At 52.3% G+C, this 18,388-nt stretch overlaps 1 protein-coding gene and 1 long non-coding RNA gene across 8 annotated transcripts in view; one reads left to right on the top strand and one right to left on the bottom strand.

The window, feature by feature from the left end:
- Positions 1-18,388, top strand: part of Myh11 (myosin, heavy chain 11, smooth muscle) — a 115,936-nt gene that overhangs the window by 95,565 nt on the left and 1,983 nt on the right. For 5 of the 7 annotated variants that reach the window (XM_013517839.1, XM_005391074.1, XM_005391067.2 and 2 more), the window contains 13 exons: positions 3,636-3,842; positions 5,068-5,172; positions 5,258-5,410; positions 5,614-5,862; positions 7,340-7,552; positions 7,841-8,053; positions 8,267-8,428; positions 8,830-8,958; positions 9,223-9,311; positions 9,742-9,865; positions 10,804-11,012; positions 11,959-12,067; positions 12,156-12,328. In XM_013517839.1, the coding sequence (XP_013373293.1) occupies positions 3,636-3,842; positions 5,068-5,172; positions 5,258-5,410; positions 5,614-5,862; positions 7,340-7,552; positions 7,841-8,053; positions 8,267-8,428; positions 8,830-8,958; positions 9,223-9,311; positions 9,742-9,865; positions 10,804-11,012; positions 11,959-12,067; positions 12,156-12,328 (2,135 nt within the window). Of the gene's footprint in view, positions 1-3,635; positions 3,843-5,067; positions 5,173-5,257; positions 5,411-5,613; positions 5,863-7,339; positions 7,553-7,840; positions 8,054-8,266; positions 8,429-8,829; positions 8,959-9,222; positions 9,312-9,741; positions 9,866-10,803; positions 11,013-11,958; positions 12,068-12,155; positions 12,329-16,531; positions 16,571-18,388 lie in introns of those variants that run through there. The other 2 variants (XM_013517841.1, XM_013517842.1) reach the window with 2 other exon arrangements.
- LOC106149309 lies at positions 5,745-18,385 on the bottom strand. Its single transcript, XR_001235395.1, has 3 exons — positions 18,259-18,385; positions 17,629-17,702; positions 5,745-5,832 (listed from the first exon to the last, which is right to left on the bottom strand). It is a non-coding gene; the product is annotated as an uncharacterized LOC106149309 (long non-coding RNA).

Here is an 18,388-nt window from a genome sequence, read left to right as displayed (position 1 = left end):
TGTGAAATGTGCCAAAATCCCAAGCTCTTTGGATATGAACATGACACCTCGAGTGGGAAACTGCACCCTTCATTCCCTGTCATGAGCCACAGTCAAAACACAGGTGTGCTAGCCAGGCGTGGCAGCACACAGCTATAATCCCAGCACTCTGTGAGGCTGAACCAGGAGGATCACAGTTCAAGCCCAGGCTGAGCAACTTAGTGAGACCAGGTCTCAAAATGAGGGGACAGCTGGGGTTGGAACTGTGTGTAGAAGTGGGTTCAATCTGCAGTGTACAAGCACTCACACATGCACACACAGTGCACTGAAGATACTGTATAAAATTACCTTCAGTCCATGTATATAAGGTATACCTGGAGCATAAGAGAGTTTTATGTGTAGACTTTGGTCCCCAGCCCAAAATGTCTACTTATAAATTACTTGAAAATATTCCACACTGAAAAATATGTGACATCTAAGACTCTCCTGGTCCTCAGCATTTTGGATAAGGGACACTCAGTCTGCACAGGTCAGGGCTGTCTGAGGAGGAATCACGCGGCAAACAAGGCTCTAATGGCGAGTACAGCGGCTCATGCTCAGTCCGTGCTTTTTGTACCTATGTCACTCATCCTCACACCGAGTCTCTGACAGGCACTTGGTAGTCTGCTTTCCATCACTGTAACAACTGATTGAGTCAGTTTATAAAGAGGAGAGGTAAGCCAGGTGTGGTGGTGCACACCTGCAATCCCAGCACTGGGAGAGGCTGAGGCAGGAGGATTACAAATTCGAGCCCAGACTGGGCAATTTAGCAACTTAGCTAGACCCTATCTCAAAAAATAAGATAAGGGTTGGAGAGGTGTCTCAGTGCACAGGCCCTGGTTGCAGTCCTCTGCACTGCCAGAGAAAGGGACGGGGTGACTGAGATTGTTTTGGCTCCTGGTTCTGATGAGCAGCCGGTCTGCTGAATTTAGGCCTGCGGCAAGGCAGTGCATCATGGTGGGAGCCTGTTGTGGAACAAAGCCACTCGCCTTGCAGCCAGTGGGAGCCACAGGGCAGCTAGTGTCCCATCAAGGTCACACCCCCAGGACCTAAAACCTTGCCTAAGCCTCTGCCTCTTAATATCCTGGGGGCCAAGCCATATACATACACATCAGCCTGCAGGGACAGTGAAGGTTCAGGCTATGGCAGTACCATTAACCCAAGTTACACATGAAGACACTGAGATCCACAGTGCCTGAAGGTCAGGAGATTTCCCAAGGTTACACAGCTAGGGAGTGACGGAGCAGTGACCCAACACACTGGCTGCAGACCTCCTTCCCTCCCTCCGGCTGCTACAGGGAAGGGTCTCTAGTACACCCGTGGAGGAAGCAAAGATCTAAGAAAAGTGGGAGATTTAACTTAAAATTGTGAACGTTCTCTGAAGATTGGAGGAAAACTGCCATTTGACTTCAGTAGCAAAACAGCTCTCTCTGGCATAGCTGAGTGGCGAGACCTAATTGTCCTCTTTCTGCTGGGCCATTTGGGGTGCATGGGTTTGAGCTGCTAAATGGCGGTGGCACTCTGTGTAAAATTACCCCTTGTGTGGGGGATTCTTCTGTCCTGTTAGATTTCCTTATACTTCATCTCCAAGGGTGGGTTTTCAGCGTGTGACCTCCTCCCTGATTGTTTCCAGAAATTCCGAATCCCACCTCTGCCACCACCTCCCCTTCAGTGTGGGGTTGTGACTCAGCTGGGTTAAACAGGTGCAGAATCACCTGAAAGTTGTTGCGAGTTTGCAGTTGTTCCCATCACCCGTTCAGGTGAACATTCTTCCCTGAGGTGGCTCCTTGAGCTGCCTACTCCCACTCTGCTGGAATCTCGCCTTTACATTACAATAATGTAATGTAATGTGGTCACACTTTGTGTAGTCACACTTATCATGTGCCAGGTACTGTCCTGAGTCACAGACACACGCATTTACTCTCCTCTGTGGCCTTTGCTCAAGTGCAATCTCTGCCTCATCCTGATGAGGAGGGGTCTTGGGACCACCCTTTGAAAAGTGCTACCCAAGCCCAAGCTTGGCTTCACCTCCAAATGAACAAATGGACACTGGCTCAGGGTCCTCAGGTCCTCTCATTACTTGTCATGTGGCCTCTGAATACTAGCTTTACGCATTCTGTTGATTCTGTACATATTTTGCAAAAAAATACTTTGTTACATTTATGACATACATTTCTGTTTTCAAATGACTTCCTTTTTCTACATTCCAAAGTGGGGTTTTTTGTTTATTTAACTTTTATATGATTTGAACCCAACTGGGATGTTCCCACCTACTGAAACATTTAGTCCCCAGGGCAATATTGAAGCATACCTGTTCCTTTTCCCTTTCCTGTGGGAAGACTGGGCCTGATACTGGGGAGCTGACACCCCCAGCTGGATGTCACTCATACAAGCAGGAACCTGAAGTCACCCCGCATTTGTAGCCAGGCTTCTTTGGAAGAACTCTCCTGTCAAGACTACCTGCAGAGAGCAGGTCCCTTCCTCACATGCAGGGAGCAGATAGAGGCTGAGAACCGCTGCCCAGCATAGGCTCAGGGAACAGAAGACACTTGGGCTCTCACAAGCTCAGGTCTGGCTGGGAGCCCTGGGCCCTTAAACTTGTTGGGGGACCTTCTAACAACAGTCCTGCCTGGGCCCCTCTTATGCACATGCAGTTTGCCACCGTTCTGGAGTCTCGGGCTAGGCAAGGGTTTTGGGGGATACTAGGTCCTCCAAGGCCCTTGCCTGTCACTCTGTACTATTAATCCTAAGAGTCACCTTTTCCCAGCAGCTCCCACTCACTGCCAGGCAGAGCAATGTCCTCTGGCTGCCTGGGTGCTGCCCAGTGCCCGCAGTGAGCTGTCAGAACTGAGCAGTTTGCCTCTGCTCTCAGGACCCACACACTTCTCGCTGGCTTTCCTCCTCCTCCCTCCAGCTCTATGAGAAGCCCCCTTCTCCTTTCTGTGTTTGCTCCACTTTTTTCCTTAAAGCAACTCATGTGCCTGTAGGAGCTGGTTAGATGCATCACAGAAACTGTAAATCTGCTGACAAATGTGGAAGACAATAGGGAGTGGTGGGCACTGGAGCCAAATACAGCACTGCCACGCCCGCTACTGGGCCAGCCATGCTTAGATCCAGCTGATTGTTGCCTTGGAGGAAGGCAAGATTCCTGTTTCTAGATGTTTAGTTTGCTTTTTGAAAGTCAGAATTATTGAGGTATGTGCAGTTATATTCATCAATTTTAAGCATGCAGTTCAATGAATTTTGACAAACGCGTAGCTGTGTAACCACCACTAGTTATGATATAGAACATTAGCATTTTAAAAAGAGAAGCTGAGTCCTGACTTTTATGTGAAATTTATTAAAATATTGGCAATATTACTTTTTTAAAAAGTACTGAATGGGTCAAATGGGGGATGACAGCAGATGGGAGGGACGCAGCTGGTGGAATGCCAGTTTGCAACCCTGGGCTTGGGAAAACAGAATCCCAAAAGTCTTATTGTCACATCCCTCCCTGTGGCAAGGAGCACTGTCCCAGGGACCTACCTGAGGGAGGGCAAGGGAAAGAGGAGGATGCTTGGGTGGCACTGGCCCTGCTGCAAACACACTCTCACCTGCTCCCTTGCTCACTTGGCCAGGCCAAGGCGAACCTGGACAAGAGCAAGCAGACGCTGGAGAAGGAGAACGCAGAGCTGGCCGGGGAGCTGCGGGTCCTGGGCCAGGCGAAGCAGGAGGTGGAGCACAAAAAGAAGAAGCTGGAGGTGCAGCTGCAGGAGCTGCAGTCCAAGTGCAGTGATGGCGAGCGGGTCCGGGCCGAGCTCAATGACAAGGTCCACAAGCTGCAGGTGAGGGGCAGCATGGTTACCTCCTGGGACTGCCTGCTCTGTAGGAGGAGGACCCTTGCCACCAACTGAGGTTTCACAGGCCACCAGACAGGGAGGCTTCTTCTAGTTACACGCTTTCCTGCTCAGCTTACTGTTTTCAAAACCATCATCCACTGAAAATATTTATTAAGCACCTGCTGTATGCCAGCCACTGTGCTTAATCCTGAGATGCAACAGCAAGAAAGAAGACAGATATTATCCCAGGAGAACTCCAGCCCAGGAGGCTGGAGGAGACATTAACCACACATGAACATAAATTACACTGGAAGGTTGTGTTAGGAGAGGGTTCAGAAAAGGCTTCCTTCAGGAGGACTAAAATTGGACCGTGAGTCAGCCAGGCAGAGGGGACAGCATGTGCAAAGGTCCTAGAGGTAAATGGGACAATTAGGAGTCCAGAAAGCCAGGAGAGCTGCAGTGCTGAGCTGGGAGGAGAAATGTGTACAGGGCGGGACTGGAGAGGTGAGCTGTGGCCAGATACCACAGGGCCTTTGAGGCCGTTAGATGTTTGCTTGGCTTTCCTCTGAAACCACCTAAGGGTTTTAAGCTGATGAATGGCATAATGTGTTCATCTTTGGTCTTTAGCTTTGAAGATACAATTAGCCTGAATTTTCATTCGTGGGAAATGGCCAGAAGTTTGATCTGTATTTAATGTGCTTACAGCTTGGGGCAGGGGGAAGATTATGATTTTTTTCCCCCACCTGCAGTCGAGTGTAGGGATTTCGCTCCCTTACTATAAGCTGTGTCCTGGAAGAGCAGAGTCAAGGTCATTTACATCCTCCATGGGAACAGAAGAGAAGGGTGGCAGGCTGACAGCTTCAGAGAGCCTTCTTAGAGACACCAGGGGTAGGAGTAGAAGGCAGAGGGGCTCTCAGTGTGTGGACTGTCAGACCTGTGTCATCTTTGCCAGCCTTGGCAGGGATCCAGAATCCAGGTCACGGGATCAGGGTCCAGTCAATACAGTTTGGGTCTCTAACAGGTTCTTGGGCAAGGAAACCTAGCTGGTAGGTGATGGGTTTCCCTGAGGGCCACAGAATTCCCCATAGCACATGGGCATTTTCTCAGTCTCCGGATCTCACAAGCCCTATCCCACAAGGTACACGATGTGCTTTGAGTAAAAAGGGCTCCTCTTGCTTAATGAGGATGCTGCTGTAGAAGTTTCGACTAACTGGTGTCTTGGCACCCTCAGAACGAAGTGGAGAGCGTCACAGGCATGCTCAACGAGGCAGAGGGCAAAGCCATCAAACTGGCCAAGGATGTGGCATCTCTTGGGTCCCAGCTCCAGGACACCCAGGTGGGTATGGTGCCATGTCAGCCAGGGGGGCCTGCAGTGTGACCTTCCTCTGGGTGCGACCCTCCTCTGTGTTTGCTCTTCGTAGGAGCTGCTCCAAGAAGAAACCCGGCAGAAGCTAAATGTGTCCACCAAGCTGCGCCAGCTGGAGGATGAGAGGAACAGCCTGCAGGACCAACTGGATGAGGAGATGGAGGCCAAGCAGAACCTAGAGCGCCACATCTCCACCCTCAATATCCAGGTGCCTGCCGTGTGTCTGCCCAGGTCACGGGTCCTCTCCTCCTCTGGGCGTAGCATGTTGTTTGTGGTTGAGCAGTGGTGCATGCTGCTTGGCTCACCAGCGCCCCTGCTGCTGGATTCTTCAGTGAGAAGAACGGTCCGGTGCACAAAGGTTAGGGGTTGCTTAGGGCCCTCTTCTCACCCGATCCTGGCCACTACTTTCAGCTCTCTGACTCGAAGAAGAAACTACAGGACTTGACCAGCACCGTGGAAGCCATGGAGGAAGGGAAGAAGAGGTTCCAGAAGGAAATTGAGGGCCTTACTCAGCAGTATGAGGAGAAGGCAGCTGCTTATGACAAACTGGAAAAGACCAAGAACAGGCTTCAACAGGAGCTGGATGACCTGGTCGTTGATTTGGACAACCAGCGGCAACTGGTGTCCAACCTGGAGAAGAAGCAGAAGAAGTTTGATCAGGTAGGGATGGAAGTGTGTGCCACTCTGTCCTCAGACACTGGGGCCTCAGGACTGCATGGGGGGGTGACAGCTGGGTATCTGCATCCCATGCCCACTTTCCTGGGGGCGGTAGAAGGCTGTTGAGATCAGATCACATGAGGGCTACTAGACAGAGTAGGGACATGTGTAGAAGCCTTGATGACTGTGACTTTTCTAGGTACTGGCACCAGGAGGGCCATCCACGCACACAGTGATGTCAGTTTCCAGCCTTGATAGGGAGTGAGGCTCATTTATTTTGTTCACTCAGTGAGTCTTCATGGAACACTACTGAGTTTCCCTAGTAATTCAAAGCTTATGCTCTTTCCTCCTGCTTTCCCCTAACATTTCATCACGTAAACTTTCGCACACCACATGGGAAGAACACAGTGAACACCTGTAGCACCACCACCTAGATTCAACCACTAACCTTTTACTATGTACACTTTATCACATACAAATTCTATCTGTCAATTGTGCTTTTTTCTTCAAAGCAAATTACGGGCATTTGTAGATTTCTGCCTTAACACCTCAATATTGCTTGTTAAGTTGAGTTCATTTAAAAAAAAAATAACTGCTTCTTTTGAGGTAAAATTTACATACGATAAAATGCACACGTCCTAAGTGTTTGCTCACAGTTCTGATAAATGCACACAACTGTATTCCCCGAATCCCAAATACTAACTTGTAATAGGTATTGCCCATTTGGTTCATAAGTGACTCAGAGTTACTCTAAAAATCAAGTTTAGGTTGTATCTGAGGTCGAAAGCAGAGGCACAGGTGGTTTTCGGCTCCTCCTGGCCTCAGCATGCTGGGCTCCAGATACCCCAATTCTTCCCTTTCCCAGCCGTCTCCCTCCCTGGGCTGTCTGCTTCTCCCCACTGCTTCACAACCCACGGAGGTCTGAGGCTGCTTTTATTCTTTCCCTCACACATACAGCATGGGGTTTTTGTGGTGATTGTGCTGTTTTGGAGGTTCCTATTACTGACTGGTCTTCGCTAAATCCTGGAAGTGTGGTTTTGGGTACTGCAATCTAGAACACACTGTCTAGTGCTCTAAAGACAAGATGAACTTCAGGATGAAATGTTCTCCGAGTTGCTTCTCAAGCCGAGGGAGAAATTTTGCAGGTGCATCCACACTTCCCCTTTCCCCACTGCGTGTGGCTTATAGGCATTTTAGGACAGCTACTTGTGCCCACGACACAACAAAGAACTGCTGACTTCGAGTAGAATTTAATGTCATTTCGACCTTAGCAGCAGGATGTTCTGTGTTCTAACCAACATCACCAGCATGGTCCAGAGGTGAGAAAGCACGATGACTTCAAATGACTTCTGGAAGCATCTAAAATACTTCCAGCTGCACAGAGCACATGCAGGAGCGCACATGGCTTCTGCCTCCTATCTGCGGTTCAGTGAGGCCGAGCCTCGGATATGCAAGGGCTGAACATTCTGTTATGTTGCAGTTGTTAGCTGAGGAGAAGAACATCTCTTCCAAATACGCGGATGAGAGGGACCGAGCTGAGGCAGAAGCCAGGGAGAAGGAAACCAAGGCCTTGTCCCTGGCCAGGGCTCTTGAGGAGGCCCTGGAAGCCAAGGAGGAGCTCGAGAGGACAAACAAAATGCTCAAAGCCGAGATGGAAGACCTGGTCAGCTCAAAGGACGATGTGGGCAAGAACGTAAGTGCCTTGCTGCTGTCTGCTCACCAGCCAGCCTCTGTGCAGGGGGTCAGTTTGAGGGGCCGGCTCAGCCTCATTCCTACTGAGCAATCCTCAGGACTGGAAGGCAGGTCTTCAGGCTTGGGTGGGGATGAGAGAGGCTGGATCTGAACTCTCAGGAGCCATCTCAGGCCCTGGTTGTTCATCCTGCTGGAGGCCCAAGGCCACTTCTGTGTCCTGATCAGCTGCTGCTGGTCCTCTGGGATCTGGCCTCACTTCAGTAAAGATCCCGCCTGCTCTGCATGCCAGGTGCATGAGCTGGAGAAGTCCAAGCGGGCCCTAGAGACCCAGATGGAGGAGATGAAGACACAGCTGGAAGAGCTGGAGGATGAGCTGCAGGCCACTGAAGATGCCAAGCTGCGGCTGGAGGTCAACATGCAGGCACTCAAGGGCCAGTTTGAGCGAGATCTCCAAGCCCGGGATGAGCAGAATGAGGAAAAGAGGCGGCAGCTGCAGCGGCAGGTAAACAGTTGGGGAAGGCAGGAGCGGGGAGGTAGGAGGCCCATTCCCCTTCTGCACCTCTGCCTATGGGCTCCATGCAAGATGTATGTGCATTTGCAACCCGGAGGACTAACCCACACGCTGGCAGTTGTGTTGGGAAGGACTGTGAGTGTCTGGGAGCAGGGCCATGGCCTCCAGGGGGTCCCAGGCAGCACACATCTCTTCCTCACTCAGCTTCACGAATATGAGACTGAATTGGAGGATGAGCGAAAGCAGCGTGCCCTAGCGGCAGCAGCCAAGAAGAAGCTGGAAGGGGACCTGAAAGACCTGGAGCTTCAGGCTGACTCGGCCATCAAGGGGAGGGAGGAAGCCATCAAGCAGCTTCGAAAACTGCAGGTAGGTGACACCCTGGTTCAGGGCTCTGGTGGAGGGTAGGAGACCACTCTCCAGGTCAGAAAAGTCAGTGCGCAAGGCTCCAAGAAGCAAGCCTGCCTTTGTCATGGGTGCCAGTTGTCGGGTGACTTTCCACCCCCACACAGCTTTGGGTGACTGCTTCCTGAGTGGGACACTACGATCGCGCATGTGACCTTCAGATCATAGTAAGGGCTCAGCTTCTTAGTTCTGCTATGCCCATGCAGCACGGTGCCCCCAACTACCTGAGACAAGGCAGAGCTATGCACCAGGGACCTCTGTGTGGTTAGCAAAAGGACCGAGGGGCTGGCATGCAGAGGTAAGTCTGCCAGTAGAACCAAGTCGAGTAAGGACATCTTGGTTTGTCCTTCTGTTGACTCTCTCAGGCTCAGATGAAGGACTTCCAGAGAGAGCTGGAAGATGCCCGTGCCTCCAGAGATGAGATCTTTGCCACTGCCAAAGAGAATGAGAAGAAAGCCAAGAGCTTGGAGGCCGACCTCATGCAGCTCCAGGAGGTAAAGGCTTCCTCCTGCCAGGACAGCCTGCTGGGGGCACAGGCCAGTGCACCCAGATTTCCTCCCCTCAGCCAGAGTCCAGGTGGGCAGAGTCACATCTCCCCATCAGATGTGTGTGGGGGGTTCTCTGAGCCCAGAGCGGAAATTTGCATTTCAAGGTGCTACAGAGACTGCAGAGGGCCAGGTGACAGGAGCAGGGGGATTCTTGGGTGGGGCTGGGTCCATCCCAGCAGGTGACAGCTTTCCTCCCTGCTGCTCCTGCAGGATCTGGCAGCAGCTGAGAGGGCACGCAAGCAGGCCGACCTGGAGAAGGAGGAGCTGGCTGAGGAGCTGGCCAGCAGCTTGTCGGGAAGGTACAGGGTGCAGAGCACAGGGAAGACAGCTCATAGGAGTGCTTTGTACCCCTTCTGATGCTGAGGATGACCGAGTACTCTGAGCTTCAACAGGACAGAACCATGGTGGTGGAGGGGTTTTCCCCTGGGATTTTCATGACCCTCTTTGGGCTATGGCCAGTTTTGTTCATTTTGAATGAGTAGTGTGCAGGCCCAGGAGAGAAGAGCTGGTCTTGATCCCATCTCAGTCCTGGCTTTGCTGAGACAGGCCCAAGTATAAGTCCTGGCTCCCTGCTTTCTAACCAGCAATCTTGGATGAGTCTCCTGACCTTCTCTGAGCCTGTTTCCCCATTTAGAGAACAAGGGCAGCCCCAAGGCATAAGTCCTCCAGCAAGAGGCACCTCTAAGCCAGGCAAGGGTACAGGCCCCCAAGGTGACTGTGTCTCCACAGGAACACACTGCAAGATGAGAAGCGCCGCCTGGAGGCCCGAATCGCCCAGCTGGAGGAGGAGCTGGAGGAAGAGCAGGGCAACATGGAGGCCATGAGCGACCGGGTCCGCAAGGCCACGCAGCAGGTGTGTGACATCCTGAGCTCAAGAACAGGGAACAGATGAGAGGGGGTGCTCCCAGGCCACGTAAGTCAGCACAGAAGGCTCCAGGAAGCAGGGCGTAGGAGGGTCAGGTCAAGTGACATTTTTGTACTTTTTCTACCCCTATTTAGCTTCGGGTGGCTGCTTCCTGCTCTCAGTGGGGCACACTGTCAGGCACGTGGCCCCTGTACTCAGGTCACACAAGGGGACACAAGACTGCAGCAGGGCAAGACCACCAGGCCGTGGTCCCTGTGCCAAGGAGCACGTGCCTTGGATCTCTCCTGAACAGGGTGTCGGTCCAAAGTCCTGCACTGGCTTAGTGACATACATCATAGGCCTGCCGTGTGCCAATGATGCAGGGTGCAGGGGTGAAACAAGACAGTAGGGTCCCGGGCCCCTTCATCCCTGCCTCCAGGAGTGTCCTGCCTACATCTTCAGGACAGCCTGCACCAGCCTGCAGGGTCGTCTCTGTTGGCCAGCACTTGTCTGGCTCTTTCACAAGATGCTGGGCCTCTGAAGAAGGGGTCTGGCATTCTTTCCCCTTCACTGCTCCTTCCCCAGTCCCAAGCACCGCCCATGCCAATGAGCTCTCGGTGGCACTGCCAGGTAACAGTATTACAGAGCGTCTGCCACAATGCCCGTGGGGACAACTGTGTGAGGTGAAGCCTTCACAGTCTAGGATGGACACAGGACAGACCCCTACTCAGCCTCACTGGCAGGAGACATTTCTAGGAGGGGTGGCTCATGAGCTGAGTCGTCTTAGGCTTCCCAGTAGTTGGCTGGATAAAGTAGAAATAGGAGGGCGGGTGCCTTGGCCCAAGGACTCATGTGCAGACCAACCTATGCTGGAAATGGCAGGTAAAGGGCCATGCCCTCCTGGCTCCTGTGCTTTCCACTTCATGGCTTGCATCCTCGCCTCCCAGGCTGAGCAGCTCAGCAATGAGCTGGCGACGGAGCGCAGCACAGCCCAGAAAAACGAGAGTGCGCGGCAGCAGCTGGAGAGGCAGAACAAGGAGCTCCGCAGCAAGCTGCAAGAGATGGAGGGGGCAGTGAAGTCCAAGTTCAAGTCCACCATCACAGCGCTGGAGGCTAAGATTGCACAGTTGGAGGAGCAGGTTGAGCAGGAGGCCAGGTACAGGAGGACCAGAGTCCCTTGCATCCCACCTCCCCCAGGTTGCCCGCTGGGGACCAGAGGGGGATACTGGGGAAGTTGAGTAACCTGAGCATCAGTTCTGGCTTGTGAAGAATAGGCTTAGAGGTACCCACACTGCAGGTATGTGGTGGGAAAAGGATGGAGATGCAGAAAGGGCTGTGTGCCTGGCCCAGAAGAGGCACTGAATATGCAGCTGCCCCTAGCATCGCAGTGGGCCCACAAGCACATGTGGATGTTACCAACCTCTTTCTATAGGGAATTCCTGTCAACAGGAATACAGGAGTCCAAACACCAAACCACTCAGCCCACAAACACAGCAAGGCGTCTCATGTTAACTACTGGTCATTAAGGGCACAAGGTCACAGTGCATTGATGACTAAGTATTCTGACCTTTTTGGGGTAGCAGCTTTATTGATAATTCACATACTTGGCAATTCATCAATTTAAAGTATACAGTTCAACGGCTTCTAGTATATTTGCAGATATGTGAAATGACAGCCACAATTAATTTTAGAATGTTCTGTAACCTCAAAAAGAAACTTTATGCCCTTTAGCCATGACCACCTCCTGGTTTTGCCATCACCCCCAGGTAACCAAGAATCTACTTTCTACCTCTATGCATTAGCCTATTCTGGACGTTTTGTATACAGGGAATCATATGTCATGTGGCCTTTTGTGACATGTGGCTTCTTCCTTGTAGTGAGGTGTTTCCCAGGCTTGTCTAGGTTGTAGCATGCCTTGGCACCTAATTCCTTTTACAGTCAAATACTATCCTTTTTTCTGGTAGTCCCTTGGCATGAGTCTTGATTTGAATCCTGACTTGCAAGAAAAAGTGCTCCCAAAGGGAGAAATGCTACGCTTGGGTGCCACACTGCAAAGGGAGCCACCTCCTTCTGAAACTGCCTCCCCTTCCCACCCTGCACAGAGAGAAGCAGGCAGCTGCCAAGTCACTGAAGCAGAAGGACAAGAAGCTGAAGGAAGCCTTGCTGCAGGTGGAGGATGAGCGCAAGATGGCCGAGCAATACAAGGAGCAGGTAGGCTGCTGACAGCCTTCCCTGCCCCGCACCCCAAGGCCTTCCCCACCCTCTGCCCTCTACAGACCCTCTGCCCTCTCTTTGCCAGGCAGAGAAAGGAAACGCCAGGGTCAAGCAGCTCAAGAGGCAGCTGGAGGAGGCAGAGGAGGAGTCCCAGCGCATCAACGCCAACCGCAGAAAGCTGCAGCGGGAGCTGGATGAAGCCACTGAGAGCAACGAGGCCATGGGCCGCGAGGTGACCGCGCTCAAGAGCAAGCTCAGGTGAGGGCCATCTGGGAGCGCCGGGGCTTTGCTGGCCTGTCATGCCTGCCCCACACGCACAGACCACTGCCAATGCACTGGCCCCCAGAGCCCTGGCCTCCTTCCCAGGTTTCTTCCTGTTCTAGCACTAGTGTGGTGCACCAAGGGGCGGGGGCAGGATCAGCCCAGCAGCAGCCTCTGGGCTCACCTTCCATCTCCCGTAACAGCTGCCTCCCCTCCATGTGGGGAGAAGGCAGCGTCCCGACTCCCGAAACCTTTTCTTCATTGCACCCTCCACAAGTACTGGCCCCCTTTTCAAACATTCTCTGCACCTTCTTTCTGGACTTCAGCTTCTCATCCTCAGCATTACTGACACCTGGGGCCAGATGCTCCCCCGCTGAGGGGCCATCTCGTGCATGGCAGGGTCTTTAGCACCCTCAGCTGGGAATGGGACAACCAAAACCATCTCCTGAGGATGCACATGTGCCCTGGGGCACCACCGCCCTTGGATGAGTCTCTGCCCTCCCTGAGTGAGCTGTTGCCTACCCCTGAGGCGTGAGGATGCAAGCGCCTTCCTCCTCAGCCTGTCTGCCCCACTTGGCCTCCTGAAGGTTTTGACTCTGGGCTTCCTGTCTCTCCCAAGCCACCAGTTCTTCTGACTTCACCATCCCAGTGGCCTTCAGCCTCTGGTTCCCTGAACTTCTGCATGATCTGGCCTCTCCCTTGGGCGATGTGTGACCTCTAGGCCCCGGGGATCCCACCATCAAGCACTCGTCATCCACAGACACCTCTCTCCGGCTTTGTCTTCCAGGGACCTTTACCGTGCTGGCGTTCTCTTCCTTCCACAGCCCCCACCGACCCCAGACTAAGCTTCAGGCCCATGGCCACCCATATAATCACCCAGTTCACACCCCACCAGTACCCGGGTCCCCCTCATGCTTTGCTGGCCTCACTTGGTTGAAACACAGGCCAAGCTAAATCCACCCTTCATCTGCTGCACAGCACAAAGGGCACGAGAAAAGCATCGCCTGCACCATGCCCGGCCTAATGCCTAATGGGCCTCAGCCCACAGCCTCCCTCTTCTCACGCTCTTATGGTGTCCGTGTTCTCATTATCCCCACCCCTCTCGGCTAAGGGTCTGACTTCGTGTTCAACGGAAAACCAGAATTGATCATGAAATTCTTCCCACTTCCTCATCTACCCCTGCCCTGACATCCGTGCTCACTTCCTCTGCTTGCCAGCACCTATGTCAGCTCACCCCCCATTTGCTCAAGGTGGCTGCTCCGAGTCCCCTGTGCTCCTCCGGCACATCTCCCTCTGGCTGAGTTACTCTATCAGCCGGAAACACCTCTCCCCACTTCTCTGGCACCCGCCCTACCCACCAACTCCAAGAGAAAGGAGCCAAGGCCGCACTCGCTGCCTAAGGCCTTGCCATGGCTGCATCCACTCCTCACCCAACTCCACAGCAGTGGGGGTGACAGGTGCAGCCCCATACTCCAGTGTCCACCTTCTTCCCTGGGCTTCCTAGCCCCCGGCCCCGCCCCGCCCCGCCCCCGCTGCCCTCCCCCTCGCTGGCTCTCTCCATCTCAAAACCTACCGACCACTGGGCCCCTTGGGCACTACCCTGCTTCACTCCACTCCCTCAGTGACCTTCGTCAGTCTTGTGGCTTTAGAATCCCATCTTCGATGAATAATTTTATCTTCCAGCTGACATCTTCCCAGGACCCCAGCCCCAGCCGACCTTCCCAGCGAGATATCAAGGCAGCTCATGCCTCCCATGCCCCTGGCCCCAGTCACAGCGCTTCACCCCCTCCCCCAGCTCAGACTGGAGTGAAACTGCCATGAACATATACTGTAAACCTGCACTCATTCTGTTTTTCTCCCTCCCTCGCACTCCACATCTAATCTATTGGAAAAACTGCTCAACTATCCTTAAAAATAATGCACTTCAAGAACGCAATTTCTTGCCACCTTGGTCCAAGCCACTATCCTCCCTCACCTTGATGACGTTCACAGCCTCTTCAGGGCCTCTGGCTTCCACCCTGGCCTCTCACCATCTGCTGTCAACACAGCCCTGAAGGGGTTCCTATTTAATGCTTCCTTTGCTTAGAGCCAAAGCTGTGTCTTTGTAATGTTTGATCTCTGCTCATTGCCTTGAAAATTACCCCTCCACTTCACACACTGGTTCGCTACACCTGCTCTGATGTTCACTCCGCCAATGCTCTTCCCCAGCTCTCTGCAGAGGGCTCCCTCTTTCCCTGCCTCTGTCTTACTTGAAAGTTACCCAGATGAAAATGTCCAGGCTCATTCCCTGGATTCCCACTCTCCCTTACTACATTCACCACGTCACCTGCTGATCATTTTACTGCACAGTCTGTCTCCCCCAGTCTGCAACTCCCATGAGCGCAGAAGGTTTTGTGTGTTCATACCCCTTGTCTAGGACAGCGCTGGACACGCAGGAAACCTTTAGTCAATGAGCACAGAGGATGTGTCTCCAGCTTCACTCATTCTCACACCACCTTTGTCACTTACCTTGACCCCTTCCTTCCTGCAAAGATTTTATCTTTCAAATTATTATTATTTTTTGGCTTTTTTTTCCGGTACCGGGAATCGAACTCACGACTTTGCGCTTGGCAGGCAGGCGCTGTGCCACTGAGCTAAATTCCCAGCCCCTAAAATCATGAATGTGTTTTTTTGTTTTTGTTTTTTTTTTTGGTACTGGGAATCAAACTCAGGACCTTGCACTTGCCAGGCAAGTGCTTGTGCCGCTGAGCTATATCCCCAGCCCCTCTTTCAAATTATTTTAACAATTCATCCATGTACAAATAAAACTAACCTCTCCTATTATTTTAAAATCAACACTACGTATATTGACAGGTCACAATGCGGTTAAATACTACAGTGATGTTAAAGCAATACTGAACTCTAGCTACGGCACTGTGGCCACAGATTAAGGACTAAAACCTGCTTCTCAGCTTAGAAGAGAGTGACAGCAGACACCAGCATCAGACAGACACTCTGATGACACCTCGCTTGGAAAGGGAACGCCTTGCTCACATGCAGTTCATTCACTGATGTGCGCTGCAGCCAGCACCTGGAGTACCAACTCCAGCCTTTGAGAACCACTTCACAAGAGTAGGAGGCCAGGACCCTTTGAGGGGAGGAGTGCCTGGTTCAGGATGTCAAGGCTGCAGGGAGGAGCCCCTGTTCCCCACTTGATCGGGGAAACCAGACTCAAGTTCTCAGGGTACAGTAGGCACATAGGTGCAGCTGCCAGGGTTGAGGGGTCAGGAAGACCCCCAGAATGCACTCTGCAGGCAGCTGGAGGCTCTCGTAGTCCAGGTGATGTGGTAAGCCACCCCTGCTATCTACCCATGCTGTGTCTGTTCCCTTTTCTTGAACTCAGTGGTTCTTTTAGCCTGTGCTGAACATCCCTTGGGTACCCTTAGGACAGACAGACCAGGATGCACTTGTGGAGCAAGTTGAAGAGTGTCACACCTCCCCAGCTTTTAGTCTTCTCAGGGTACTCCAGTGAAACTGGGCACCAGAGCTTTGGGGTGAGAGAATGGACATGGTTTCCCTTGAGAATGGACATGGTTTCCATCGGGCTGGTCTGGGTCACAAGTCAGGAAGGGTACGGGGAGGTACGTAAGCTCAGCCAGCTCCTCAGCAAACAAGGACTTTCCTCGGAATCACATAGTTTTATCAGCCAGACAAACCTCAACCGAAGCTCTCTCTGAGCCTGATCCATGTACCCGTCATTTGCCATTGTGCTACTTGAATGCACTCTGCAGGCAGCTGGAGGCTGCTGTAATCCAGGCTGTAAAAGCTACTTCCACATCAGAGGCACCAGAGCTAGCAGGTGGTAAAGACCCGGTAGTAATCAGTTTGACACTGCACAGGTCCCCTGCCCAGGTGGCCTGGTCCTAGACTAATCTCCAAGACTAGCTTACTTCCTAAACAGGTATGCAGTGACAGGCTTACAGGAGGTTTCAAAGAACTTCTGAAGGACAGACGTTTCCTTTCCAGTTAAAAAACGCTGCTTCCCCCCCGAGGTGCCAGCCTCTCCCGGTGCTGCGGTGCCCTTAAGAGTTTCACTGCACGGTGAACACAGAGTATCTGTCATTTAATTGAAGCCAATGCCTTTAATGACTAGAGATGTGCTTAATCTGGCTCCTTCCCGTCTGCTGATGGTAACCACCTGGGACTCTCTCTCTATTTCAGAGGGGCCCCCCCACAGGAAACCTCGCAATGACCCACCAGGTATCATGCCTCTGGCTTCGCAGCTCCTGTGTGTCGCGCTGTTTCCTTTCTGCCCGGCGCCCTCCCCGTACCCTTCCTTACTTAGTCTTTGCAAATGTCCATGAGATTCCTGTGAAACCTGAAAAGATGGGTATCCTGGATTAAAACTTTGTCTTACCAAAACAATCATGAAGGTGACAAGCAGACCTCATCTGTTGAGCCATTTTTCTTCCCCCTCTCTGGGCAGTGCTTGGCAGGTGATGTGGCATCTAATGTGGCCTTATCACTGCATTTGAATGAGATTCTTAGGTGCAGCATCACTTAATTTTTCTTAACTGCGTGTTGAGAGTCACTCAGGCTGTGAGGACACTCAGCAGCACTGTCCTCCCTGTATGATGAACATACCCTCTGAATTTGGCAGTCCACACCCTGGGCACATCCCTTGAGAATGGACATGGTTTCCATCGGGCTGGTCTGGGTCACAAGTCAGGAATAACACCACAGGTTCAGGTGACCACAGCCAGAAATTTGTCCTCTCACAGTTAAGCTGTCACGCACTGTCTACAAAGGACACGACTCACTGCCACGCTCAGATGCTGGGGCTTCATGGCGCTGCAGCAGTTTTGCTATTCACTTTGTTTTCGGTGCATGAGGGTGGGAACTGGCTGCCATCAAGCCAGGTAAAATCTGCAGAGCCTTTTTCAGAGACCTCATGGCATGCATGTGTTCAGGGACGGGGGTAGATGCCCCAGACTTGAGGAAGCACATGGGGCCCCTCTCGAGAGAACGCAGAGGCCTCTATTTTCCTGGGGCTTTAAGAACTTTTTTCACATTGTGAAGTGAGACAATGGGGGCCTGAGTTCTCTGACACCCCCCAACTGGGAGGTCAAACAAGCCCTCGCTTGTATCCATCTTCTCTTTTGGAGAATCTCAGCTCTGCTATTGTTACCAAATACTTAAAGCTGGGGGAGGTCTTGCAAGTATGTTGTGTAGATTGTGTGGGGTGGGGCAGATGAGTCTTGGGACAATGGGATGGCTCAGAGGGTGGTGCTCTAGAGCTGGATTCGGTGTGGACCTACCAGTCGGCTTCAGAGGTGGACATCTCATTTGTCAACGGTGCTTGGCAAGAACTCCAGTTCTCCAGGATTAGACCCTTTAAAAGAATCCACAGAGGGTCTCTTACTTCCTATAACAGAGGTAGTCATTGTCAAGCTTTGTCTAGCATTTGAAGCCAGTTCTTCCAAGAAAGGCACATGAGCCAGAAGGGACTGCCTTGTAGAGGTCAGCCAAGCAGGGAGCTCACAATGATCTAGGGCACGGGCTACTTCTCAGGTCAAGGGACAAAGTGATCCCCGAACTCTTCTGTTAGGAAATGCAGGCTCTTCCTGAAGGCAAAACAGAGTGCCTGAGCCTTAAAGCCCAATTAGGTCTAGTTCCCAGCTCTAGGATAGCTCCAGGCTAGGTCCTGGGGGCCAGAAGCGCCAGGGCAAGGGTGTAGGAGATGTGGGCAACATTCCATGTGCTCCTGATGCCCCTTTCTCTACCCTGACATTTGGGAACTTTCTCTCCAACCCACAGTTGTAGAGAGGTCACTGCTAGAGAGCTGGGGGCAGCTGATTCTCTCATGGGGTGGGAAATCTAGAAATGTCCCCTTAAAGCTTGAGTTGGAAGTGGGCATGACTTTAAGTATTTATTCCAGATCGCTGTACCTTGTGAAGCCCAAAAGGCTCACACGGGGATTCTCCTCTGCAATCATGAATCTCTGAGCCTTGCTTACGCCACCATCTCATCTGTCTGGGTTGTTTCTTTGGACAAAAGAAGGGGTCAGTGGTGTGGGCT

The sequence above is a fragment of the Chinchilla lanigera genome, unplaced genomic scaffold (assembly GCF_000276665.1).
Source record: "Chinchilla lanigera isolate Chin_1 unplaced genomic scaffold, ChiLan1.0 scaffold00041, whole genome shotgun sequence".
Lineage (NCBI taxonomy): Eukaryota > Metazoa > Chordata > Mammalia > Rodentia > Chinchillidae > Chinchilla > Chinchilla lanigera.
This window is presented reverse-complemented; position numbering and strand designations above follow the sequence as displayed.